Genomic DNA, 24,378 nt, shown 5'->3' on the forward strand with positions numbered 1-24,378 from the left:
ATTACGATGTCTTTATTGAGAAAACTTGTTGCCACCAACTTTCATTAATAGTTTCTCAATAATATATGATCATTTTAGGATCTTACCCATAGGTCAAAGCCATTGGGAACTTTGGCACAACTTAGTATCCTTTTAAGGTTGAGAGGCCATACAGTATAGTAGTTTTGTAAAGTCATGACTACCTAATAGCTTTATATCATGACTCATCCTAGGTCCTGTTTAATGTGTTACACATTAATGCACTTACCATAGGAAACTCATCCTAATGGCCAAAACCAATCATCCCTTTAATTTGTAAATAGTATACTACAACCTCAAATGGCTTGCTTAAATCCTCTACTTACAAGGAACCCATGATTTGAATCTTTTATGCAACTCTTAATGCACTCAAGTCATATACAATGCAAAAGATGCTAGACCGGAATTTTTATAAGATATAATGCATGGAATAAGATAAAAACAAATAGAAAACTAGAATCTTATTAAATATATAATAAATGAAAATTTTGTTACACTATGTCATGCTTTTTATAGGCTTTATCCTAACATTAACAACATAATGATTTATATCAAAAGTGAGTGTGCTATAATTGCACGAGTCTAATAATTATGAAAAGCTCAGTTGTTTTGCTCCTATAATTTGTGAAGCCATCTCAAATTTAGATAATGCAATGTCCTTAAAGTTAATTACATTGAAAAATTAAGGGAAGATTACATGAAAAGGAAAGTTTACAATAGAAACTAAAATTAAACTAAATTAAGTTTATCTTACCCCTACTCCTACTCCTAAATCTAAAAACGACAAGAAAAAAATGAAGGTAAGGTGACAGAAGGTCTGTAAGAGTGAGTTATTAAACAATTTTTATACTGGATTTTTCTACCTAAGGTGCATAGTCAAAGCTAGCCATGCCTAGGAGAGATGTTAACTTCCAACAACGTTCCTCAACTACTCTCACCTACTCCAACAAGGCATGCTTTTGCCCATACCCAAATATTGATATAGAGGAGTAGGAATGTAATAATGGTCACTTTTATTAGGGACATGAGTGAGGCGCCAAGGTGTAAGGACCATGGCCCTTGCCAGGTGGCAGGTTGGGAAGGGCCAAAAAACTTGTCGACATATGTAAACATGCTTAGGCTTCCTAAGAAAGGTCGTGGTTATTGCTCATGGTCACTTAGTTTACTCGAGCATCGTGCATGAAGCTACCTGAGCAAGGTTGTGGGAGTGCCTTGTGCATTACAAATTTGCTCAAGTAGAAATGCTTAGGAATGCTTGAAGAAAGTCTCGGGGCTTAGGAAGTTGGAAGCTTGCTTAAGAGTTTCAGCTTAAGAATGCCTAAACAAGGTTACCTTACCTAGGCTTGCTTAGGCAATCTTTCTTCCTTTACTTCGATCTTTAAGCATTTTTGAGCCTTAAGGTCCCACATAAGGTCTCCATTGAAGCTTAAGACACTCGTTTGTATTGACTTTTGTTGAGTTTGAGTTCTCATCAATGAAATATATGTTTGTTTTACCATAAATAGATTTTGAATATGGTATTATGGAAATGTTTTTTTTTTTCCTTTTTTGTAAAGATAATAAAACTTCTAAATATGTTTGAATAATTTATCATAAGAGTTTTCATCTTTAAAAAACAAAAAATAATATGAAAGCAAAAACAATGTTACAACTTGTGAAAGGGTTTTTTTAGCTAATGGAAAAGGTAGCTTCATATCCAATGAAAGAGTGATTGGTAATGGATCCAAGAAATATTTCTACACACCTAATTTTTTGAGGTATCTAAAATTACTAAAATGACCTCTTCTTCTTCTTCCTCCTACCATGCTTATCATGTTGGGGCACAACCATGATGTTGCTTCCATAGCGTCCTTCATGGCTGCTCATTTCCCTATCTTTGCCCTTTTTTCCTTTTTAACTAAATTAAAGACAAGATGAAAAAAAGAGAGTTAGGATTAAAGGAGTTACGGTTGAAGAAAGGGAATGAGGGCATTGAATTACATGCTTATTTATTTTTAAAAAGAATTTTAAGTGTGTACGAATATTTTTTGGTAGTAGTTTTGAAAAATAAGTTAAATGTAATTTTTCAAAGGTGATTTTTAAAAATAAGAGTGTTTTATATTATATTGCCTACTATGCCATCAAATAATCTCTTTATGATTTCTTTATATATTTTGCTTCTCATACCCTTTTTCTCCTAAAGCTCTTCTTTTTCATTCTTGTTTTTTTTTTGTTTTTTTGTTTTTTCTATTTTAATATTTCATTCAAACTAACGAAATTGATTGGTATGTTGACTTTATCTTGATTGCTTGTTTTTAATTTATATATAATGGTTTAGTTCCAAATCAATTCCATTGTAATTGATGTGAAGTTCAAAATATCATAAATGACTTAGATAGTAAAAAAAAAAAAAAAACTTAGAAGGTGTTTGGTAAATTAACTTAATAAATTAAAGTGACTTAATGACTTAATAACTTAATTTATATCCATCTTAATTTATTTATTTTTTGTTAAAATAACTTAATAATACAAATTAAAGTTAAAAACGACTTTAAGTATTAAATCAAATAGTTAATTTATTCTTACTTAAATCTAAAATTATGTTCACAAAAAAAAAATAATAATAAAATAAAATTTGAGGTTGATACAAACTAAGTCATTAAGTCTTTTTATGTTATTAAGTTGATTTACCAAACACCCTCTTAGTTGTTTCATTTGGATATCGAAGAAAATTATGTTAAAGGCTTGTCAAAATGATATTTAAACGAAGTTAAAGGTTTCAAAGATTGGGTACCCCTTGAATTTGTACCATATTCATAGGAGGAATTTAGTTAAACATTTAGGAAATAATTTTTTTATGATTTTATTTTAAAAAAATTTGTTGGAAAATTAAAATACTAAAAGTGAAAAAAATGTTATAAACATTTTCCTAATTTTTTCCATTATTTTATTAAAAAAATCGTAAAATAGGTATGAAACTTTATGTATCTATTTTGCCCTCTTTTGGTTCTATTCCAATTTAGGTCATCCTTTGAGAGATTCTTTTTTACCCACTTGTAAGAAAAAGTTAGGGAAGGAGAGGCCATTAGGCTGACCTTTCCCAAAGAGTTAGTTACAATTGCACTAATGAGAGATCATTGATTATTTTCAAAACCATCGAGTGAATTAATAATGCCCATTATGTTTGGGCAATAGCCATTATACAATAATGAATTTGCCCATTTTGTTCTTAATATGGGATCATGGGAAGGTATAAAAACTATCTAAAGTAGAAAAGCTTAAGTCATACTTTCCTATACTAACAAGGGTTCTTAGTAGAATGATAAAGGATTTGGGTGTAACCCATTGTCGATCAGAATCCATAAGAGAAGATATTTCAATTACATGCATGATAATCTATGATATTATGTATTGGTGTATCGATAAATGATAATTTTTTATATTTTTTTCTCACAAAATCTGTAAGAAAATCAATAGTAAACTTTCTTCATCACTTAACAAAAAAAGAAAAAAGAAAAAGAAAAAGAAAAAACACACAATTTGATATCATCCCAGTAAAGATAATGTTCAAGCTCTTTTAAAATGACAGAAGACGTTTAAATATAAATGTAGATTAAAGTTATTCTCCAATCAATCACCATACAAGAGCTACCTGATGAGGGGTTCAACTTTCACTTGCAAAATAGATATGAAAGGAATATTGTAGGTGAGGATTCTCTAATGATGATTTTTGTATCATTAAGAGAGTTCAATGCAAGGATAATTTTAGTTTAGTTAGGATCGATTATTGTTTTGTCATTTAAGGGGCGATACACACCCACAAATTATTATTCACAATATTTTATAATTACATAAGCCAAACTTACTTTCCTCGTTAATTTCGTTGAAGATTGACATTTTAAAATCATGTCATTTTTCTTTCGTACTAGCCCATTCCCAATCTCCAAAATTTAAAGTTATGTTTGTTCCAAAAATATAAAGGAAATAAAAAAATAGTAAGAAAAATGATTTTATTATATTTTGTTTTCCTTTTAAAATTTATAAAAACATTAAATATGATTAAAATTAATTAAGAACTTTTAGATTTTTAAATTATTTAATATTTATATTAATAGTTTAAAATAAATAAAAATGAGTTTAAAGTAATAAATAAAAATAATTTATCAAATTTTATTTCTATTTTCTTTATTTTTTTTTCTATTTTTTCTCCTTATTTATTTATTTATTTTTGCATTTTTCCTCGTATTTTCCCGCGAAACAATCATAACCTAAATAAATATCCATTAAAGGTATCGTAGGCGAGAAACATCGAAACGCAACGTGGGCAGCGCCACGCAACCACAATCGCGTGAGGAGTACGTCCACGCTACCCATCCTAGAATCCGACGGCGCTGAAACCCGGGAGAGGCACTCCTGCGCCACACTGTGACAGCCACATTGGGAGAAAACATACAACACAGTAGTAGAAAAAGACACGCCTCCGTGTTTGGGCATCGTGGAGACAGCACTGTAATTACAAAGCCAAGCGAAGAAACAACCAACACGGCCTTTCATTTCTATTGAACAAGAAAGGAGAAAGAAGAAATAAGGCTAAAAGAGAGACGAGATTAGGAACCTACGCACAAAGTTAGATCTCGGATCCAAATCTATCATACACCAAATCATTTTCACGATTTTTTCTCCCAATCTTTCCGATTTTCCTGGAATTAGCAGTTTCGGATTTTCCTACGGTCAATCTCAGTATTTCGCGAATGATAATTTTTTCTTGTTTTCAGGGTTTCAGCATTGCCATGAATTTCTTTTCTATGCAGATGTTTTAGGAGATTCTTTGATCTTGCAACTGATTTTTGCTGTTACTGAATCAGTCCTTGGGAGTGAGGTTTCTTTCTCTCTTTCTTTTTCCCTTTCGTTTTCAAATTTGTGATTTCGGAACTGGTGCTTTGAATCTTGGATGATTAATGAAGGTTGTGGTGTTTTTGATTTTGTCGTTTGTGTGTTGTGCTCTGTTTGGCCGCTGAGAAAATGTAGGGAAAGTAAAGGTGTTATTGCTTGGAGACTGAGAAAAAAAAAGAAATTTGTGTCAAATAAGTTTAGTAGAGTGAATTTTTTAGTAAAGATCGGGTATCCTATTTGTTTTCATTTTTTTTTCTCGGCATCCAAATTGGGTAGATAAGCAACATTGATCATGGCCTTTGCTGAAAATGTTTTGGAAAATTGCTCTCCATTTTTGACCAGTTGCTTATTGGAAAATGGTGTTCTAATGTGCATTTTGTAATTGATTTCGTCTTTTCTCAGTTTAATTCCGATGGAGAGCTTGGCCCAGCTGGAGGCCCTGTGCGAGAGGCTCTATAATTCGCAGGACTCAGCGGAACGAGCTCATGCAGAGAACACTCTTAAATGCTTTTCAGTGAACACTGATTACATTTCGCAATGCCAATACATTCTGGACAATGCATTGACTCCTTATGCGTTGATGCTGGCCAGTTCGAGTTTGTTGAAGCAAGTCACTGAGCATAGCCTTGCTTTACAGCTTCGTCTTGATATCAGTAATTTTCCCAGTTCTCAATCCAATTGCATTGTCGTTACAGCTTTGTTTTATCCTCCTTTTTTCTGAAGTGAACATGTTGGATTCTGTCTATAGGAAATTACCTTATAAATTATTTGGCGACAAGAGGACCGGAACTGCAGCCTTTTGTAACTGGATCCCTAATTCAGTTGTTATGCCGAGTTACAAAGTTTGGGTGGTTTGATGATGACAGATTCAAAGATGTGGTTAAGGAGTCAATGAACTTTTTGAGCCAGGTGATATGCGTTCTATGCAGTGTATAAGACAGTCATTTGTATATATGGAGAAATCTTATACAAACTATTTGTTGATGTCTGCATCAATGTGTGCAGGCAGGTGTTATTGGACCTTTTGAGAGAACCCCTCATCCTTCTCTCTTTCTGTTATCAATAAAAATTTATCTTTGTTTCCGATCAAAAAATTCTGATTGGTCAATAAAAATATTTTTCACTGCTATTTCATTTTTTTTTTCCTTAGTTTAGCCAACCTATCATGTAATTGTACTCTTAATGTAAGGTTTCTTGTTCTGCATGTAGAAAATGAATAAATAAATCAGTCAAATTCCAGGATGCTTGATGAACTGCTTCTTTAGGAGTTAAACTTCCATTGCATAGGTTGGCTGAGTGCAGCCCTTTAAAATTTCAGTAATCTTCTTTAATTCATTTTTTCCCATGTCAGGTTTTGTGGTTTCCTGCAGTTGTGGAGAAATCATGTAAACATATAAATTAGGAGTTTCTTCCTTATGTACCTTAGGTTTTGTTAATGATGAAGAATATGTGATGTTGGTGGCCTTGTTTTCCATTGTGGTTAATGGAAGTTTGTCTCTGCTACTCCTTTCTGATTATTATTATTGCATGCACTATGTAGATTACTCTTAAGTGCCATTGAACAAGCTTGTTTGTAGAGTTTTGGGTGGAAGGGAGTTGAATTGAAAGTTGTATAATACTTTATTTCTTAGATGCTAATGATGCCTTCATATTTTGTGGGAGTGTGATGGAACATGTCCGGCAGGTGTTTAAGTGGTGTTCTTCATTGCTTTGAGGCATTGCCCTGCTTGAAAGTTAATTTTATCAAGAGTGAAGGGATTATTGTGGTTGTCTGGTTGAGATTGACGAGCTTGTGAGTAATTTTGGATGTAGACTAGTAGAAATTGTATCATGGTATTCTTTTAGGTCCATTGTTCTTGGCAACTGACCAGAGGATAAATGTTTGACAAGAGGTTTTTCCTCTGAAAGGAGCAAAAAATGATACTAATTAGGAGCACTTTATCAAACCTGTCAACCTAGTTCTTTCATTTTCCTGTTTTTTGTTGTTGCAAGATTGGGGAGGTTTTCAAGAGATTCCCTTTTAAAGGCTTGACAGATGAATTCAAGTATCATCTAGTGGATTGCAAGTTAGTTTCCTCTCCCAAGAAATATGGTGGTTGTGGTTAATGTTACTAGTGCCAACGAATCATACTCCTTTACGCAAATGGTTATTGAAGCTAGCAATGGTGAGGGGTTTTTTTCGAAGAAAGTGGTTTTGTGGAAATTTGTGTTGGCTAGGGGAGATTAGTAGTCTAGTGAGTTAAGGTCTCATGTGATTTGGGTCTCATGTCAAACAGTTTGGGTTTTTGTGGGTGGTGGGAAAATGGTGAGTCTTTGGATGCGTGCTCATTGTGGTAGCATGGTGTAAAAGGAGGTGTGGATGGGTGTGTATATCTTATGGCAGGTGAATGAAGTTACTTATATGGCAACTTTTTCAGTAGTGTCCATGATTGGGAGATAAATACTGTGGGTGCTTTCCTTAAACCTCTTTAAATTTGATAAATCCAAGAAGAGAGGACATTGTAATTTAAATTTGTATTAACTATGGAGTCTTTTTGATGAGATATTATTTGGATGGCATAATTCTTGAAGGGTGAAGGTCTTTCCATTGGATAGTTTAAAGTCTAGTATTCTTTCTAAAGTGGCTTTCCATTGTTGGATTATGGGGATGGGTCAAGGTCCAATGGTGGATCCTTCTGTAGTAGCAATTCATTTATCCCTAAAAAGCAAAATTGGGGGCCATATGTTTTTGCATTTTAAATTTAAATTTGTATTAACTATGGAGTCTTTTTGACGAGATATTATTTGGATAGCATAATTCTTGAAGGGTGAAGGTCTTTCCATTGGATAGTTTAAAGCCCAGTATTCCTTCTAAAGTGGCTTTCCATAGTTGGATTGTGGGGATGGGTCAAGGTCCAATGGTGGATCCTTTTGTAGTAGCAATTCATTTATCCCTAAAAAGCAAAATTGGGGACCATATGTTTTTGCATTTTAACATGGATTTGATGTTGTGGGCTCTTGTCTTCACTCCTTGGAATTAGGTGGGTAATGGCTTGGAGTGGTAAAGTGTTCATGGTTGGTTGTCATGTTGGGAATAAAAATAAGAGGAAAAGGGAGGTTTAAAACAGGACCTTATATGCACAGTTTTATGGTGTCTTATGATGGAGAGAAATAGAAGAATTATTAAAGAAGTTTTGAAGTTGAAGTTGATGTTCTCAAATATATTTTGTATGAGCCCTTTGAGAATGAGTTGATTTGGCAGAACACATGCTTCTCATGGAATAACCCTTTACTTGAGGATAAGTCTCTTTTGTTGATTTCTTGGAGGTGCTATCATTGTATTCTTCTTTGAGAGCCTTGTATGCTGCTTTACACTTACACTGCAATTCTAAGGATGCTTGGGTATTGGAAAGTTGGGAGGTGTCAAGCGTTAGGCCCCCCCCTTTTTTCCCTTTTTCTGTCATGTTGAACATTGGGTGGTAGAAATGGTTGAAGCTTTGCTTAAGTATATCTAGACCCAATGGTTCGAAGAGAGTGTGAGAACTAGTTGGTTTAGAAATTGAATAAGGATAGAAGTTCTTTGTTAAGTGCTACTATAGTTTTTTGGCATTAGTTTCTAGAGGTCCTTTTCTAGTCAAAGAAATTTGGGGTTCTCTGGCTCCTCCAAAGGTGAGTTTTTTTGAGAGGCATTTTGGGGAAAAAAAAATATGATATTAGACCCTCCAAGGAGGATAGGTAGCGCTATAGCTGATTGGTGTTGCTTGTGCAACAGTGATGAGGAATCAGCCAATCATATTCTTCTTCATTGTGGTGCAATTTGTAGTCTTTGGTACCTATTGTTCTTGCTCTTTAATGTGTCATGGGGGTTGCCTTATATGATGAAGGGTGTCTTGTGGATTTTTTTTTGGGGAAAAAAGCACAGAAATGCTTAGATTAGCCCGCTTATGTTTGTTCTGCACTATTTGGCAGGAGAGAAACTGAAGAACTTTTGACAGCATGGTGAAGTAGATTCAATTGTTAAAGGATTCTTTTATTCAAACATTCCTTTTTTGGTCCAGATTTTGTTTGTGAGCGAGATGCTCATCTGTGTATGATTTTGTGGATTGGGTGGGGTTGCACTAGTATGTTTCCTCTTTTTGTTTCTTGCCCTTTGGCAACCTTTGTATACTTCTATCTTACTTGGTTTTCACCCCCTTTTTAATTGGCATTTTTAATAAATTGTTCTACAAAAAATAAAAGTTGTAATTTTCTTGTTCAGTTTCTTTTCCCCTTTTTCTTTTATTCCTTCTATAGTTTGTGTATTTGGGCTTCAATCAATTTTCTTGGAATGATATTATCTATTCATACCAAAATAGGAATGACTTATTTGACTTATTTTCGTTCTTGCAATGTTTGGTTTGACTAACCCTTTTTGGCCATGTCATGATTAGAAGTTGAGATGTGCCATGCAATTTTGGATCTGCTGAGTTGCTTCAGTGAAAGCAATCCACTAGTTGATAGTCAAACATCCAAGCATTTATAATAGTATTTACTTTGGAATTCTACAACTCCAATGTATATGAGAAGCAAAATTTATTTACATAGAGGAAGAACTACTCAAAAGAGGGGTTCCCCTCCAGGGATAAGGAGCAATGTGGAGAAAAGAGAAAATGAACGGGCCAATCTAGAACAGATGCAGTGGTTTTACGAGGTCTGCCTCTTTAGGAAGTCAGCTACTGTGATGGGAAATTATCCTTTTTTATTTTTTATTTTTGTAAATTTGTAATAAATGAAGTAATTATAAAGGGAATGTAGTGCAAAAAAAAGACTGAATCTCCTAAGGGAGAAGAATGGAAAACGCAAAAGATTATTTTCTAAGAAATGACAAACTAATAATCTTCTCTCCCATTTTAGATGATAGGCCTAGTTGTGAAAATAGCTGATCTTCAATTCAAAAGAGAGGAAGAAAAAGTAAAAAAAAGGGAAGAAAAAATAAGGAGGACAAACTACAGTAGCTTCCTGATCAAGCAAAGATGTCTCCTTGACCCTGTCCCTGTTATATCCTTGAACCAGCACTGAAATTTTTACGCAATAAACAATTAAGCGTAATTTACCATCTGCAATGGGTCTGAAATTACTAGCTGTGGTAGAATCTTTAGGGCCATATGAAGAGATCCAACATTTAAAAAATCAGCACTGTAAAAGTCTCTTTGACCTACTAGTCAGAGAAAGCATCAAAAGAGTGCCATTGTTAACTTGGCACTGACCATCCATGCCAATCTGCCCTGAGTTTGTTGTTAATGCCTGCACAGTTGCTTCTAATACATTCTGGCCTCATGGATGCAATTATTTGTTTGTTGCTTTGTACATCCTAAGAAATTTTTTTATGCATTGCATCTTATGCATATTTCAGTTTACTTTTATTGCATCTTTTGAACAAAAATATTAGTAAATGACTTTTGCATGAGGTGCTACTACTGGTTGTGCAACTGTGAGTGTGTCAGTCTTGCATGTGCATGTTGCTCATAGACCTTTTTTTTTTTATTCTTTGTCAGGCAACATCAGATCACTATGCTATAGGTCTGAAAATACTGAACCAGCTTGTGTCTGAGATGAATCAGGTTAGTCTTTTAATTTCATCCAAATTTTATTTTATTTTATTTTTCATTGTAGGATTAGTAGGAAGTGAAGGATGAAATATTTTAAGCCTTTCCTAGCAAGAATAAGTGCATGATTTGTGGATTGGTTAGTCCAAATGCTGATATTTTGTTGTGTTAACAGCAAATAAGTTCGATTGTACTACCACAAAAACATATTACAATTTGTCATGCTATTAAATGGTTCTTTGCATGGTATGCTATGAAACAAGTGGCAATGGTACTGGTATAATTTGGTGTGCTGTAATCAAGAAATCCCAACTAATGTGACAATACCCAATACCCATCACCTCATGTTTTAAGAGGTTCCAACAAAATTGCCAAAACATCGTAGCAGAGCCATTCCTTGGAACTTTGTCTCCACGTAAATGGGACAAGGTAGCAAATGCTTCCTCCTCAGTAAAAGGAATTTCCAAGCTCCTACAATCCTTGCTCCCCACTGCTTCAAAGTTCATCCCACTTATGTTGGATCTTCAATTCCCTGCTTCGGACAAAAGGCTTTCAAAAGCCTTAATCACCCCTTCCTTTATATAAGCTTCCTTGAATAGTCATTCTCCATTTACTCAGACTTTGGTCAAGAAATTTTTATGTCTATGTGCATTGACCAGTTTATGGGCTGGTGTTTCTATCCTCATTCCATTGTCATATTTCTCTTGATTTCTACCTCTGCATAGTTTCTTCCATTGTAGCCCACTTGCAAAACTCATTCACTGCCTCCCTCCTAGCTTTAAACTTTTCAATGGAAAGGATTGCTTCTCTCTCCTTAGAGTCTTAAAGGCCAATCTGCTTTAAGGCCTCACTTTTTCTGGTGGTGACGATTCCAAAAACCTCTTTCTTCTGTTTTTTCAGATCTTGTTCGAGGGCCTTTTGCTTTGATGCTAGAATTTGGCTATGAGGGCCTTTGAAGTTATAACCCGTCCACTAGCTCCTCATTGGGTCTTTGAAACCTTTGGGATTAAGCCACATATTTTGAAACCTAAATGGAGATCTGCCCCTCCTCAGCCCACCCCAATCTAAAATAATGAGAAAGTGATCAAATGTTGGTTTTGATAAGATGTCTTGAATTAGGCTTGAGAAATGATCCTATGGCTTCCACTGCTTCCCATTCCAGGAATCTTCCCACCCCTAGACTTCTTACCAATTGCATATTCATATGTTAAACCTTTGTTTCTTGTAGGAAAACAAGGTCAAACCTTTGGGATCTAATTAGCGACTTAATTATCTCCTATTTCTCCCTATCATTGGCCCCTCCAAAATTTTATGCTAGAATCCTTCACTTCATTCATAATTAGAAAACAAGTCCTAGTTACTCCTTCACACACCTCCTCTCTTTTCCAATTGAACAATGGTAATTAATTGAGCATTCTAACTTTAAAGCTCCCTATCAAAATGAGATGTGAAGGAAGACATCCTCTTCTTTCCCAAGGCCGAAATGATGCTCCCTTTTCTAACCTCCATCTTCCTAAAAACTGGAAAGGATTTCCTTTTCAAAACTCTCTAAGTGGCATTCCCACAAATTCCTTGAAGGATGCCAACTTGTAGAAAGACAATTTAGAGGTGTGCTTCTCCCTCACCAAACTCTAGCTCAAGCTGTCCTTACTTGAGACCACCTCCTTTTTTCTCTCAACAACTTTTGTGCTCTCTGATCCTCTCATGAGTAGTGTTTTGAAAGGCTATTGGGGCTTACACCTTGAGGCTCGCCTTCAGGCAAGGATATGCAAATTAGCCTTGAGGCAACAACCTCGACATAGGGTAATCGAGGTTTAAGCCTTACCTAGTTGAGGCTTATAGCTTTGAGGCTACAACCTCGAAGCTATTGAGGCTTAAGCCTTAAATATTCAAAGGTGTGTAGGGCTTTTTTTTTTTTACATATTTTGCAAGATGTTCAAGCCTTGATATTCAATATATTTAATGAATTATGCTTTTGTTAGCCTTTGGTATACATTATATGTTTTTTCTTGAGTTTAAGATTAGGATTAATGTGTACATAGATGATTATTCAGTGATTATGATAAGATTTATTGATTGAATTAGCTCTAAGTAAGGAGAAGAAGCTAACCCATCAAAAAAAAAAAAAAATGTAAGGAGAAGAAGCTATTTTTTGTTTTTGTTTTACTTGCTTACTAGTGCCTATTATATACATCGTACATACTCTAGTGCACTTTTTTCTTAAGTATTGTTAATATATGTTTGATTTTGCCATAAAAAAAAAACAAGACTAGGATTAAACGTTTTATAAAGTGAAGGGATTAGGAAAAAGAAAGACCACTATAACTAATGGATGAAAAAGAAGAACGCTTATACCTTAACATTGATGTGGAGGATAATACAATTATGCAACAATTGGATGTGATTATGATTCCATGGATGATCCTTTCTAGTGATAGTGATGTTGGTGTTAAAGAAAATTTGATAAAGCCATGAGAGAGAGTTGGTTTATAAAAGAAAAAGGGAGGAACTAAATTAGAAACTATTGATGATGAGGAACAATTAATTTGATTATTATGAATTATGCGGTTTTCTTATTGTTCAATTCTCATGCGATTTTTTTTAAATTTTAATTTTAATTTTTTGAGATTTTTTTTTTCTTTTTTTTCATTATTTATTTATTTTAATTTAAGGTTTACGCCTTGTTTTGCCTCAAGGATTACACCTCACCTCATTTAGGAAAAATGCCTCAAAACCACCTTTAGTCTTTTAGAATACTGGTAGTGAGGATTTCCAAAAACTCCACAAACACATTGTCATGAGAAATCATCGTCAATGGTTGACTCCCCACACTATAGGTGCAATGGATATCCCTCCATTTGGTTCTTTCTCAAGGACTAAACTATTATCTAGCCTTAAAATTGGGTTCCCATCCTTGGAGAGAGAACTAAAAGGTACCTTACCCACTAACAAGAAGAGGCTTTCCTTCAAATCAATCTTTTAGCTTTAACCAAGAGAGCCTCATTTGCAAAGGGCACTCTCCCCTCAGATTAACCGAGGGAGCATAAATAAGGGTTAATGGGCCAGGGCCTGCAACGATCCCTCACATTGTGCAAAGGAGAAATTTGGATGGGACATCGACTCCTTGTAAGAGACTAAACTCTTATCTATTGTTAGAATTAGATTGACTTCAACCATGAGAAGGTTTTCAAAGTTCATTGAAGAGCTTATTGCAAGATCTCCCTTTGTTGGGGGGTCTTGCACCTGGTGTAGGGGATTGAATAATCAATCGTTTCAAGATTAGACCGGTTTTTGGTGTCTAAGAAGTGGGAGAGTCACTTTAGTTGGGTGGTTCAAAGTTCTTTGCTGAAGATTGTTTTTGATCATACTCCTATTTTTCTGGATGAGGGAAGTTTGGAGAAGTCTTGTCTCATTTAGGTTTGAAAATATGTGGTTAAAGGAGGATTTCAAAGACTTGCTTAGCGGTTGGTGAATGGGGTATAACTTTAGTGTTACTACTAGTTTCATTTTGGCTGCAAAATTGAAAGCTTTAAAATCGAGCCTGAAGGTGTATAACAATGGAGTTTTTGGAAATGTCTCTATTCGGAAGGAGTTGGCTTTGAGTTAGGTGGGTTTTTGGGACTCCAAGGAGAGGTGGGTCCCTTAGCTCAAGAGGAGGATGAAGCTACGACGTTAACTAAGATGGAGTTTCATAAGTAGACCCTTTTCAAAGAAGCGTCATGGAGACCAAAATCGGGAGAGAACAAAAATACTAAATTTTTCAATAAAATGGCCAATGCTCATAGAAGAAGGAATTCAATGGCTAGGATTAGAATTAATGGGGTGTGTCTTATCGAGGATAGGGAGATAAAGGAAGGAGTGGTAATGACATTTTGAAACCTTTTATTTGAGACATATGATTAGAGACCTAGCATCAATGGGTTGGCTTTTGAGTCCTTGGATGGGTTGAAAATAGGGAAGCTAGAGGAATTGTTTATAGAAGAGGAGGTGTTCAGTGTCTAATAAGAGTTGAATGGGGACAAAGTCCCAAGATCAGATGGTTCTCCATTGCTTTTTGGCAATTTAGTTGGGACTTTGGAAAGGTCGAGGTTATGGGTTTTTGGGGAGTTTTATGATTCTGGAAGGTTTGAGAAATGTCTTAATGTGACTTTCTTGGTGCTAGTTCCTAAGAAAGGGGTGCAAAGGATCTCATGACTTTAGGCCTATTAGTTTGGTGGGAGGTTTGTATAAGATTCTTTCTAAAGTTTTGGCAAAGAGATTGAAGAAAGTGGTGGGAAAGGTGGTTTCAAAGTATCAAAATGCGTTTGTTAAGGGAAGAAATTCGAGACGTATGTTGATAGAAAATGAGGCTATAGATTCAATGCATAGGAGTAACTCATGTAGTGTCTTGTGCAAGTTAGATATTGAAAAGGCATATGATCATGTTAACTAGAATTTCTTGCTAGCTTGGAGGGATCACTTTCGAGCAAAGATGGATAGGGGGGATTAAATGGTGTATTTCTTCTGCAAGTTTTTTAGTTCTAGTTAATGGCACCCCTTTTACCCCTTTTTTATTTTTATTTTTATTTTTATTTTATTTTTGAAGTTCTAGGGTATTGAGGTAAGGGGACCATCTTTCTCCCTACTTATTTGTTATTGCAATGGAGGTCCTTAGTAATCTACTTATGTGGGCTAAGGAAGGTGGTTTCTTATGCAAGGTTTTTGGTTCTAGTTAATGACACCCCTTCTATATATATATATATATTTTCCCGAAGTTTTAGGGGATTGAGGGAGGGGACCCTCTTTCTCCTTATTTGTTACAACAATGAAGGCCCTTAGTAGTCTGCTTATGAGGGCTAAGTAAGGTGGTTTCCTGTTGGGATTTAGGGTGGGAGGGAGAGGAGGGATGAGGGAGGAGATTATGCATTTATTATTTGCTAATGATACCCTTGTTTTTTTGTAAGGCTTTTGATGACCAGATGGTTTATTTAAGCTGCGTGCTCATGTGGTTTAAAGTCATCTTGGGTTTGAAAATTAACCTTGATAAGAGTGAGTTGACTAAAGTTGGGAGGCTAGACAATGAAGAGGAGTTGGCCTTCAATTTGGAGGTGGGTGAGCTTCCAACCACTTATCTAGGGCTTCCTTTAAGTAATGGGATGGAGTGGTTTCAAAAGAGGCTTTCTTTGTGGAAAAGGCAATAATTTTCTGAAGGGGGGAGGATTTTTTTGATCGGGAGTACTTTAACCAGTTTGCCTAACTATTTTATGTCTTTGTTTTCCATCCAAAAGAAAGTTTGATTGAGACTTGAGAAGATTCAAAGGGATTTCTTCTAGGAAGATGGGGCTTTGGAGAGGAAACTTCATTTAGTGACTTGGTTTTTTGTTTGCATGGAAAGAAGAAAAGGTGGTTTAGAAGTAAGGAGACTCTCATTAATTAATAAAACATTGCTGTGTAAATGGAGTCGGCGATATGCAACCAAAAGGGGAGCTTTCTTGAGATAGGTAATAAGTGAAAAATATAGTGAGGAAGAAGGGGGTTAGAGGTCTTGTCAAGTGAGAGGAGGGTATGGGTTTAGTTTATGGAAGGCTATAAGGAAGGAATTGAATACTTTTAATAGCAAAGTATCTTTAATCAGGGGAAATGAGAGGAGGGTGAATTGGAAGGATAGGTAGTGTGGGGAGGAGCCTTTGTGTGTCTCTCCTTTCCCTTCTCTTTTTGCTTTAGCCTCATTAAACAAGGCTTAGGTGGCAGATTTGTGGGAACAAACAGGAGAGATGGATTGTTAGACTCTTTGCTTTACTAGATATCTTAATGATTGGGAGCTTGAAAACATACATTATTATTTTTGCTGAATTGCAAGGCATGTTAGTGAGTGGAGAGGAGGATAGGGTTGTGTAGACAGTTAATTGGAAAGAAACTTTCTTGGTGAAGGCTCTTTATGCTATCTTAAAGGTAGGGGGCTCAACTCCTTTTCTAGCAGGGGTCATTTGGAATCCTGTGGCTCCATCAAAGGTGAGTTTCTTTGTGTGTGAAGCTTGTTGGGGAAAGGTTTTGACTCTTGATCATCTATAGAAAAAAGGGTGGACATTGGTTGATAGATGTTTCTTTGTAAAATGGATGAGGAGTCAATTGATCATATCTTTCTCTACTGTCACAAGGCAAGAGTTCTTGGGCAGTTGTGGTTTTCTTTGTTCGGGATATCTTAGGTTGAAACAGCCACAATGAGGGAGACTTTGCTTGGGTGGTATGGTTCTTTTGTTGGTAAAAAGTGAAAGAAGGTTTGGAGAGTTGCTCCTTTATGCAGATTTTGGACTTTGTGGAAAGAGAGAAACTGAAAGTCATTTGAGAATGAGCAAATGTCTATCCAAAGTTTGAACAACATTTTTCTTAGTAATCTTCTTTTGTGGGTAAAGTTATACATAGGGAATGTTTCAATGTCTATAATGAATTTTGTCAAGTGGTTGGGTACTCATTAAGGGACAGAGGTTGTTTTTGTAATCCCACCTCGGTTGCTCTTTGGCTCCCTTTTTGTTGTTTTCTTTGGCCCTCTTTGTATACTTTTGGTGTACTTGTGTTTTTGTTTTTTAATGAATCACATCATTGCCTATCAAAAAAAAAAAAAAGGAAAAAAGGATTCAACTTATAGTTTTATATGAATTAGTTTGAGTGTTTTACTTCCCCATGTTATGATTTGTAAACATAAGTATAATATTGTTTTGTCAGTGTTAGAATGTGAGGATTGGTTAGGCTCTTTGTAGGGCGTGTTTGCTGGTTTTTGTGTCTTCACACTTCTTTTTTGGGTCTTTTGGTTGCTTTGTATACATCATGTATACACCCCTCTTTTATCATTAAACATTTTCTTTATCTATCACAAAAAAAAAAAAAATTGTTTTGTGTGGTTAGTTTTGGGGATTTTATCTTTTTTTCATAACAACTAGTATGTGGGTATCAATATCAGTTAATGATTTGTAAGGTGTAAGTACCTTAATTGTTGCTTTTGGTAAAGCACCAAAAGATTCTTGTTGGTGACCAAGCCAGAACACATGCACATAATTTTACATTTTTTTATTTATAACAACCACATTCTCTCCTGCTTTTCCCCTTATTTTTTATTTTGTTATTTCATCAAGTGCTGGCTAACATGCTCTTGTATCTCTCTTGACTGCCAACCTCTTAGCCTAATCCAGGGTTGCCTTCAACACATCATCGAAGAGTAGCCTGCTCTTTTAGAGATCAGTCACTTTTCCAAATATTTCAGATATCTTTGTCATCATTGCGTCAACTAAAAAATGATGGTAATATGCTAACGTTTATTATCATTTCACTATTGTCTTCTTTCTTTCCTCTAAATTCTTATATTAGTTGTATTGATGTTAATGTTATCGTTTCCCTTTCTGCAATATGCAGTGGTTAGCCGGTTACAGGAGTTGGCAATTTCTCTTTCCCTTAAATGTTTATCTTTCGATTTTGTTGGAACATCTATAGATGAAAGTTCAGAAGAGTTTGGTACTGTTCAGGTAAAGATGGTATTTTATGACAAATATGTTTATTTTGGTTTGTGTTGGTAATAATAAGAACGCCCTTTTAGTTGTCTCATGCATTGAATACTAAATAGTCTTCGCTTGTGATGATCCTAGATTCCATCTCCTTGGAGGCCAATTTTAGAGGATCCATCAACACTGCAGATATTTTTTGATTACTATGCAATTACAAAGGCCCCTCTGTCAAAAGAGGTTAGATTCCTGTTCTTCCTTCTGTTAATTTATAGCTATGAAATGTCTTAGAAGTCGCTGATTTTACTTTTGATAACTTGTTCCGTTTGTAGTCACTAGTTTTGTGCTTTCATATCTAATAATATTCTTTTATGCTATCTCATGTGCATAACAAAAAGAACACAGTGAACTGTCATAACTAGAAATTTTCAAACTAGCTTGAACTCCTCTAATATCTTACCTCTTGATCTGGTGTGTATTTTAGATGCCATTTTTACCCCTAATAAATAAAAAATGTGCATAAATCTTTTTATGCTCATTTGGAGCCATTAACTGGAACTTGAATGGTGCTACTATGCTTTAAAAATCTAAACGTTAAAAGTGCATAGTTTTATCTTTTGTGGAATTGTCAATTTGACATGATTAATTGAGTTGGGTTTTTGACTTCTGGTTTCTCCCAAATTGCAATATAGGGATTGTCACATGGTTCAAAGTATCAGCTGATAATTGCAATATAGGGATTGTCACATGGTTCAAAGTATCAGCTGATACTAGTACGTGTCAGCTGAGTTGTATCTGTTCTGGCCATGGCGGTGACGAGTCCGATACCAGAGTTGGTATTGTCTAGTTCAGCGATAACTTGGTTTTAACTCAAATATGATTTACTTAACTAACTCACAATACAACTTGGAGTCACAACACAAAAAATTCAAACTGATTTATTTTCAATATAATTATTTTTACCTATTACCTTTTGTCATTTTTATTTTTTATTTTCAAGACATACCATTATTGAAAATCGATACTTGGTGTAAAAATGCATATGATAGTGTTTTGAAATTTTTTAGTTCTTAGCAATATTATAAACAACTCCGGTGCATGATTTAAAAATTATTGAGATTATGTTAAATGTGAGATATATTAATCTATTAATTTGTTGAGTCCATCTAATTATAATTATTATTATTATTTTTTAAAATTTCATTGCTTTTTAAAAGTTTTTTTAACTAGCATATTATACATATTACCTAATACCAATTTGAGATACCAAGACTGATGCACCTTGAGACTTGTTGAGTTAGCAACCAATACCAAGACTTTTGAACCATGGTTTGGTGTGATTTTCATCTTCACATTTTCATGTTAATAACTAATATTTGAAATTGCTGCCAAAAGCTCTCTCTCTTTTTTTTTTTTTTTTTTTTCATTTATTTATGGGTAAAAGCATGATTGAAAATGGTCAGAGATGCAGTCACAAAGGAAAAGAGTAAACTAGACTGCTGAAAACTAAGTAATATGAGGAAAGGAGAACAAAAGCAAAGTAAAAATCAAGATCTCCTTGGATGCTAGAGCTGCTCAAGGTACTAAAATCCATGAGAAATTGTCTCCCGCCAATAGAACCTTCCTCTGCCCAAGATTGCAAGCAGAGCAGGGTCACATCTTTAAGCCTAGGAGTTGGAGCTTCGATCTCTTAGAAGTTTCAACCCCTTAAAAGTTCTCAGGTTCCTTTCTTTTTATATTGGCACAAAAAGGGGTAGTCCTTTATACCATTCTGTTGCTTTTCTTGATAATACTTCCATGCCTGCAAGGGAGTACACTCACTGTGCTGGAGGCATTGCATATATCTAGAACAAGGATAAACGCTTAGCCCACAACTCCCTGACTACTAGGCAGTGACTCATCTAACATCTAATGGTGCATTGATTCCTAATTATTCTTGCACTGGCAACACTTAATAGCCAGGCTTGATCATCTTGAAACGAGCTTGAAAAAAACCAATTCTCAATGATATGGATGGGAGGAAAATGGTGGGTGGGGGTTGCGTTGGGGCTGAATAGGTAACACCTCCCAAATTTTAAAGTTGACAACTTTGTAAGTAATCCATTTAAACCTAGTTGATCTCAAAGACAACTAGACAAAAATTAGATCACTTGATTTATGCAAAACCTTTTTTTTTTTTTGATCAGAAACGAAGAGAAATATATTAATAGAAGGAAAGATACAAGAGAAAGAAAAGAAAAAAGAATCAAAAGAAACCACTAGAAGGATGAGAGGTCCTTCCTACACAATCTGAACAACAGAAAAACACCCAACATTAGCTAAAAACAAAGAGAAACCCCCACAAACTCAAACTTTTGAAGTGCAAACCTCACTCCAATTGAGTTGTAACACATTTAAAGGAACTCCTCTAAAAGCTGCAGAACAAGAAGCCCAAAGAGAGGAATAGAACAAAATCAAATCCCATAACGTCTCTTCCGATCTCCCCTTATCCTCAAAAATCCTATTGTTTCGCTCTTGCCACACTATCCAAACCAAAGTAAGGCAAGCAACTTGCCAAAGAGTCTTGCCTCTTAAGGAGTTCCCCAAGCCTTTAAAAGCAATAACCAACATGTCCTCAAAACTCCTTGGAGGGACCCAAACCAACCCAGCTAGCTTGAACAACTTGTTCCAGAGTCCAATGGTAACAGGACAATGAAGAAAAAGGTGATCAATCGACTCTCCATTTCCTTTGCAAAGAATGCACCATTGAGGACAGAGGGACTTGTAGGGTCTTCTCAATTGCAACTTGTCATTGGTGTTCACCTTCCCATGAGCTACTAACCAAGCGAGGGCCTTAACCTTTGAAGGGGCTTTTGAACTCTGCAAAAACTTGGCCGGAAGGAACAAAATAGGATTAGCGACTTTTGACAAGGCCAAGAAAAAAGATTTCACTGAAAACAAGCCTGATGAAGACAAAGACCACGCTCTAGAATCTGCCAAAGAAGGAGAGAAACGCACTGAACTGAGGGAGGACATTAATCTCTGAAGGAGATCAATTTCTGAATCGGTAAGATTGCGGCGAAAATTTAAATTCCAAGCCAATGGAAAGGAATTGCCAAGGACATTTGAAACAGTGAGGTTTTTCACTGAAATAACTCTATAAAGATCAGCAAATTGCGAGCACAAAGATTGGTTACCCACCAAAGATCTTCCCAAAAGCGAATTCTCTCCCCATTGCCCACCACTAGGTGAACAAAAGGGGAAAATTCCTGGAAAACTTGAGCAATAGCCTTCCAAGGACATCTGTGTGACCATCTAACCACCATGTTGGCGTCCCATCCATTAGGATGTGTCCCATATATACTCACTATAACCTTATGCCAAAGACCACTCCTTTCTTTAGGGAACCTCCAAAGCCATTTCCCTAAGAGAGCAATATTTCTCAAAGAAATCTTTCCAAAACCCAAACCTCCCAACTCCTTTGGTCTGCTAACAACCTCCCATCTGACAAGATGATCTTTCTTCCCTTCCCCTGCCCCCCCCAGACCACAGAAAATTCCTTTGCATCTTCTCAATCTTTGAAGCAATTGAAGCTGGGATTTTAAAGAGGGAGATGAAGTAACTAGGGATGTGAGACAAACAAGACTGAATTAAAGTAATCCTCCCTCCCAAAGACAAATAGGCCTTTTTCCAACCATCCAACCTTCTCGAAATTCTCTCAACCACCGGGTCCCAAAAGCCTATTGTCTTTGGGTTCCCTCCCAAAGGAAGACCTAAATAAGATAAAGGCCACTCAGACACTCTACAATAAAAAACCGAGGTCAGACTAGACAATAGCTCCTGCCTAGTGTTAATACCTGAAATGGTGCTTTTCTTTAAGTTGATTTTTAAACTAGAAACTTGCCCGAAAACCAAAAGGATAATCTTGAGGTTTTGAAGATGTTCCAAAGAGGCTTTAGAGAAAAAGATAGTGTCATCTGCAAACTGTAACAAAGACACTCTTGTCCTATCCCTCCCCATAGAAAAACCCTCAGTAAGCCCAGTTTCCTCTGCTCTAAACAACAACCTACTCAGAACATCTGCCACTAAAGTAAAAAGGAAAGGAGAGAGAGGGTCTCCTTGTCTCAAACCTCTAGAAGCCTTAACCCAACCCTTTGCATTCCCATTAACTAGGATTGCAAAACTAGAAGAAGACAAACAGCCCCTTATCCACGATCTCCATTTCTGGCTGAACCCCTTCCTTTGAAGCACATGATCTAAGAAGCCCCAATCCACATGATCATAGGCCTTCTCAAAATCGATTTTGAAAACAATTCCTTCCTCCCTTGACCTTCTTTTCTCATCCACCACTTCATTGGCTATCAACACAGCATCTAGAATGTGTCTCCCTTCAACAAAGGCTCCTTGAGAACCAGATATTGTTTCATGAAGAACTTTGCGTAACCGCCCTGATAAGACCTTAGCAATTATCTTATACAAACTTGTAACCAAGCTAAAAGGTCTATAATCTGAGATTTTAAAAGATTGACTTTTCTTAGGCACCAAAGCAATGAAGGTCGCATTTGTACTTTGGTTTATTACCCCATTGGTGTGGAACTCGAGAAACACCCTCATAGATCCTCTTTTATCACATCCCAACACTCTTGATAAACTGCTATAGTAAAACCATCAGGACCAGGGGCCTTTTCCTTATTCAATTGGAAAACTGCCATGCGAACCTCCTCTTTAGTAAAGGCCTATCCAGCCAAACTCCACTCTCTCTAGAAATAGGGACCCAGTCAATTCCTTCAACCCTCCAAGACTCACCTACAGGTTTGGAATAAAGATTCCCAAAGAAATTAACAATCTCCTCAGAAATAACCTCAATGCTGTTTAAAGTCTCCCCCTCTCAGAAATCAGAGACTTAATGAACTTCCTACTTCTCCTACCTGTGGCCACTCTATGAAAGAATTTAGAGTTACAATCCCCTTCTTTAATCCACTTAACCCTAGATTTTTGTCTCCGTTGAACCTCTTCCTTTAATAACACATCCTCTAACTCCCTTCTTCTTAAGGTCCTTTCTAACACCAAATCAAGATTCAAATTCCCTTCTTGTTCAATTAGATCAATCCTACCTAAGTCCGTAAGAATGAGCTTTTTCCTCTCTTTTAAATCACCAAAGGCCATTATATTCCACTCTTTCAACTTTGACTTAACAAACTTTAATTTCCTCATAAACTTATGACCTTCCCACCCTTCACCCGTACACTCTTGCCACCAAACTCTAAACTTCTCCTTAAACTCAGGATGGAGCAACCACATATTCTCAAACCTAAAAGGAGTCGGACCCCACTTTAAAGGATTAGTTTCCAAACAAATAGGGCTATGGATAGAGGTCCATCTAGGAAGCGCCTCTTGAAAACTTTGAGAGAAAAAGGTATCCCACTCAGAAGAAAACAAGAACCTATCCAATCTCTTACAAATAGGATCAACTTGCATGTTTGACCATGTAAAAGCCGCATTCCTTAGAGGGGGGTCAAGCAAGCCACTCTCCCTTATAAACTCATCAAAACACCTCATGTTGAAAGTTAATTTGGTCCCACCCAATTTCTCAGATATCCTCCTAATAACATTAAAATCCCCTCCTACACACCACTTTGGGGATGTTAGACCATATAGGTCTTGAAGCTCCAACCAAAAGTCCTTCCTCCACAACGGATTAATCGGGCCATACACTGAAGTTAACCAAAAAGATCCTTCCTCACCAGAGTTAAACTTCACAGTTACAGAAAAGGATCCTAACACCTTCTCTGTACACTCGAACTTACTAGAATCCCACAAAATCACAATCCCCCTTGAAGCCCCACAGGCTGGAAGAGCAGCCCACTCCAAGCTCTTGCCTTTCTAAACACTGCTCACAAACCTCCGGTCCCAAGTTTCCCTCTTTGTTTCCTGAAGCATCACAATATTTGGATTTTGAGTACTTAAAAACCTTCTGACAGTCCTCATTTTCTTCTTGGATCCTAATCCTCTCGTATTCCAGCTTAAAATCTTCATATAAACCAAAAACAACCCAGCACAACCAGCACCCAAACCTAATCCTCTCCTCGGTTTCCAGAAGCATTTTTCCTCTTCCTTCTGAAATAAACCTTGTCCGCAAAACCTTCATGGGGCTAAAAGTCACAAGTGAGAGGCTGCAAAGTGCAAAGAAACTCTATTAAATCAATTAACAAGTACCGATTTAGCCAAGTAATCCCATGTTCAATCCAAATCTCAGATCCTGTAGTAATCCTTGCACTCTGACACTTGAAGCACTTCGATACCCTGATGAAACCACAAATCTCCTTGATCCATGCTTTAGTGGGTGCCACTGTTTCAAGGTAAGAACTTTCGATCTTGCTCTCTTTCAAGGGACATGATCTTCCATGATCTTCCCTCCAAAGATTGCAAGCTTCAATCTAGATTGATTGTTGTACTTGAAGTGCAAGGAAATT

General features: G+C 36.1%; 1 protein-coding gene across 7 annotated transcripts in view; it reads left to right on the top strand.

Moving 5' to 3' along the window:
- Window positions 1-4,376: 4,376 nt before the first annotated feature.
- Window positions 4,377-24,378, top strand: part of LOC117929306 (exportin-7-like) — a 60,272-nt gene continuing 40,270 nt past the window's right edge. For 2 of the 7 annotated variants that reach the window (XM_034849587.1, XM_034849588.1), the window contains exons 1-8: window positions 4,379-4,623; window positions 4,773-4,876; window positions 5,293-5,543; window positions 5,639-5,799; window positions 10,404-10,469; window positions 17,611-17,728; window positions 17,841-17,950; window positions 18,071-18,166. In XM_034849587.1, coding sequence (XP_034705478.1) covers window positions 5,303-5,543; window positions 5,639-5,799; window positions 10,404-10,469; window positions 17,611-17,728; window positions 17,841-17,950; window positions 18,071-18,166 — 792 coding nt within the window. In that variant the 5' untranslated portion in view covers window positions 4,379-4,623; window positions 4,773-4,876; window positions 5,293-5,302. Of the gene's footprint in view, window positions 4,624-4,772; window positions 4,877-5,292; window positions 5,544-5,638; window positions 5,800-10,403; window positions 10,470-17,610; window positions 17,729-17,840; window positions 17,951-18,070; window positions 18,167-24,378 lie in introns of all 7 variants that reach the window. The other 5 variants (XM_034849586.1, XM_034849584.1, XM_034849585.1 and 2 more) reach the window with 5 other exon arrangements.

Source organism: Vitis riparia, chromosome 13 (genome assembly GCF_004353265.1).
Source record: "Vitis riparia cultivar Riparia Gloire de Montpellier isolate 1030 chromosome 13, EGFV_Vit.rip_1.0, whole genome shotgun sequence".
Taxonomy (NCBI): Eukaryota; Viridiplantae; Streptophyta; class Magnoliopsida; order Vitales; family Vitaceae; genus Vitis; species Vitis riparia.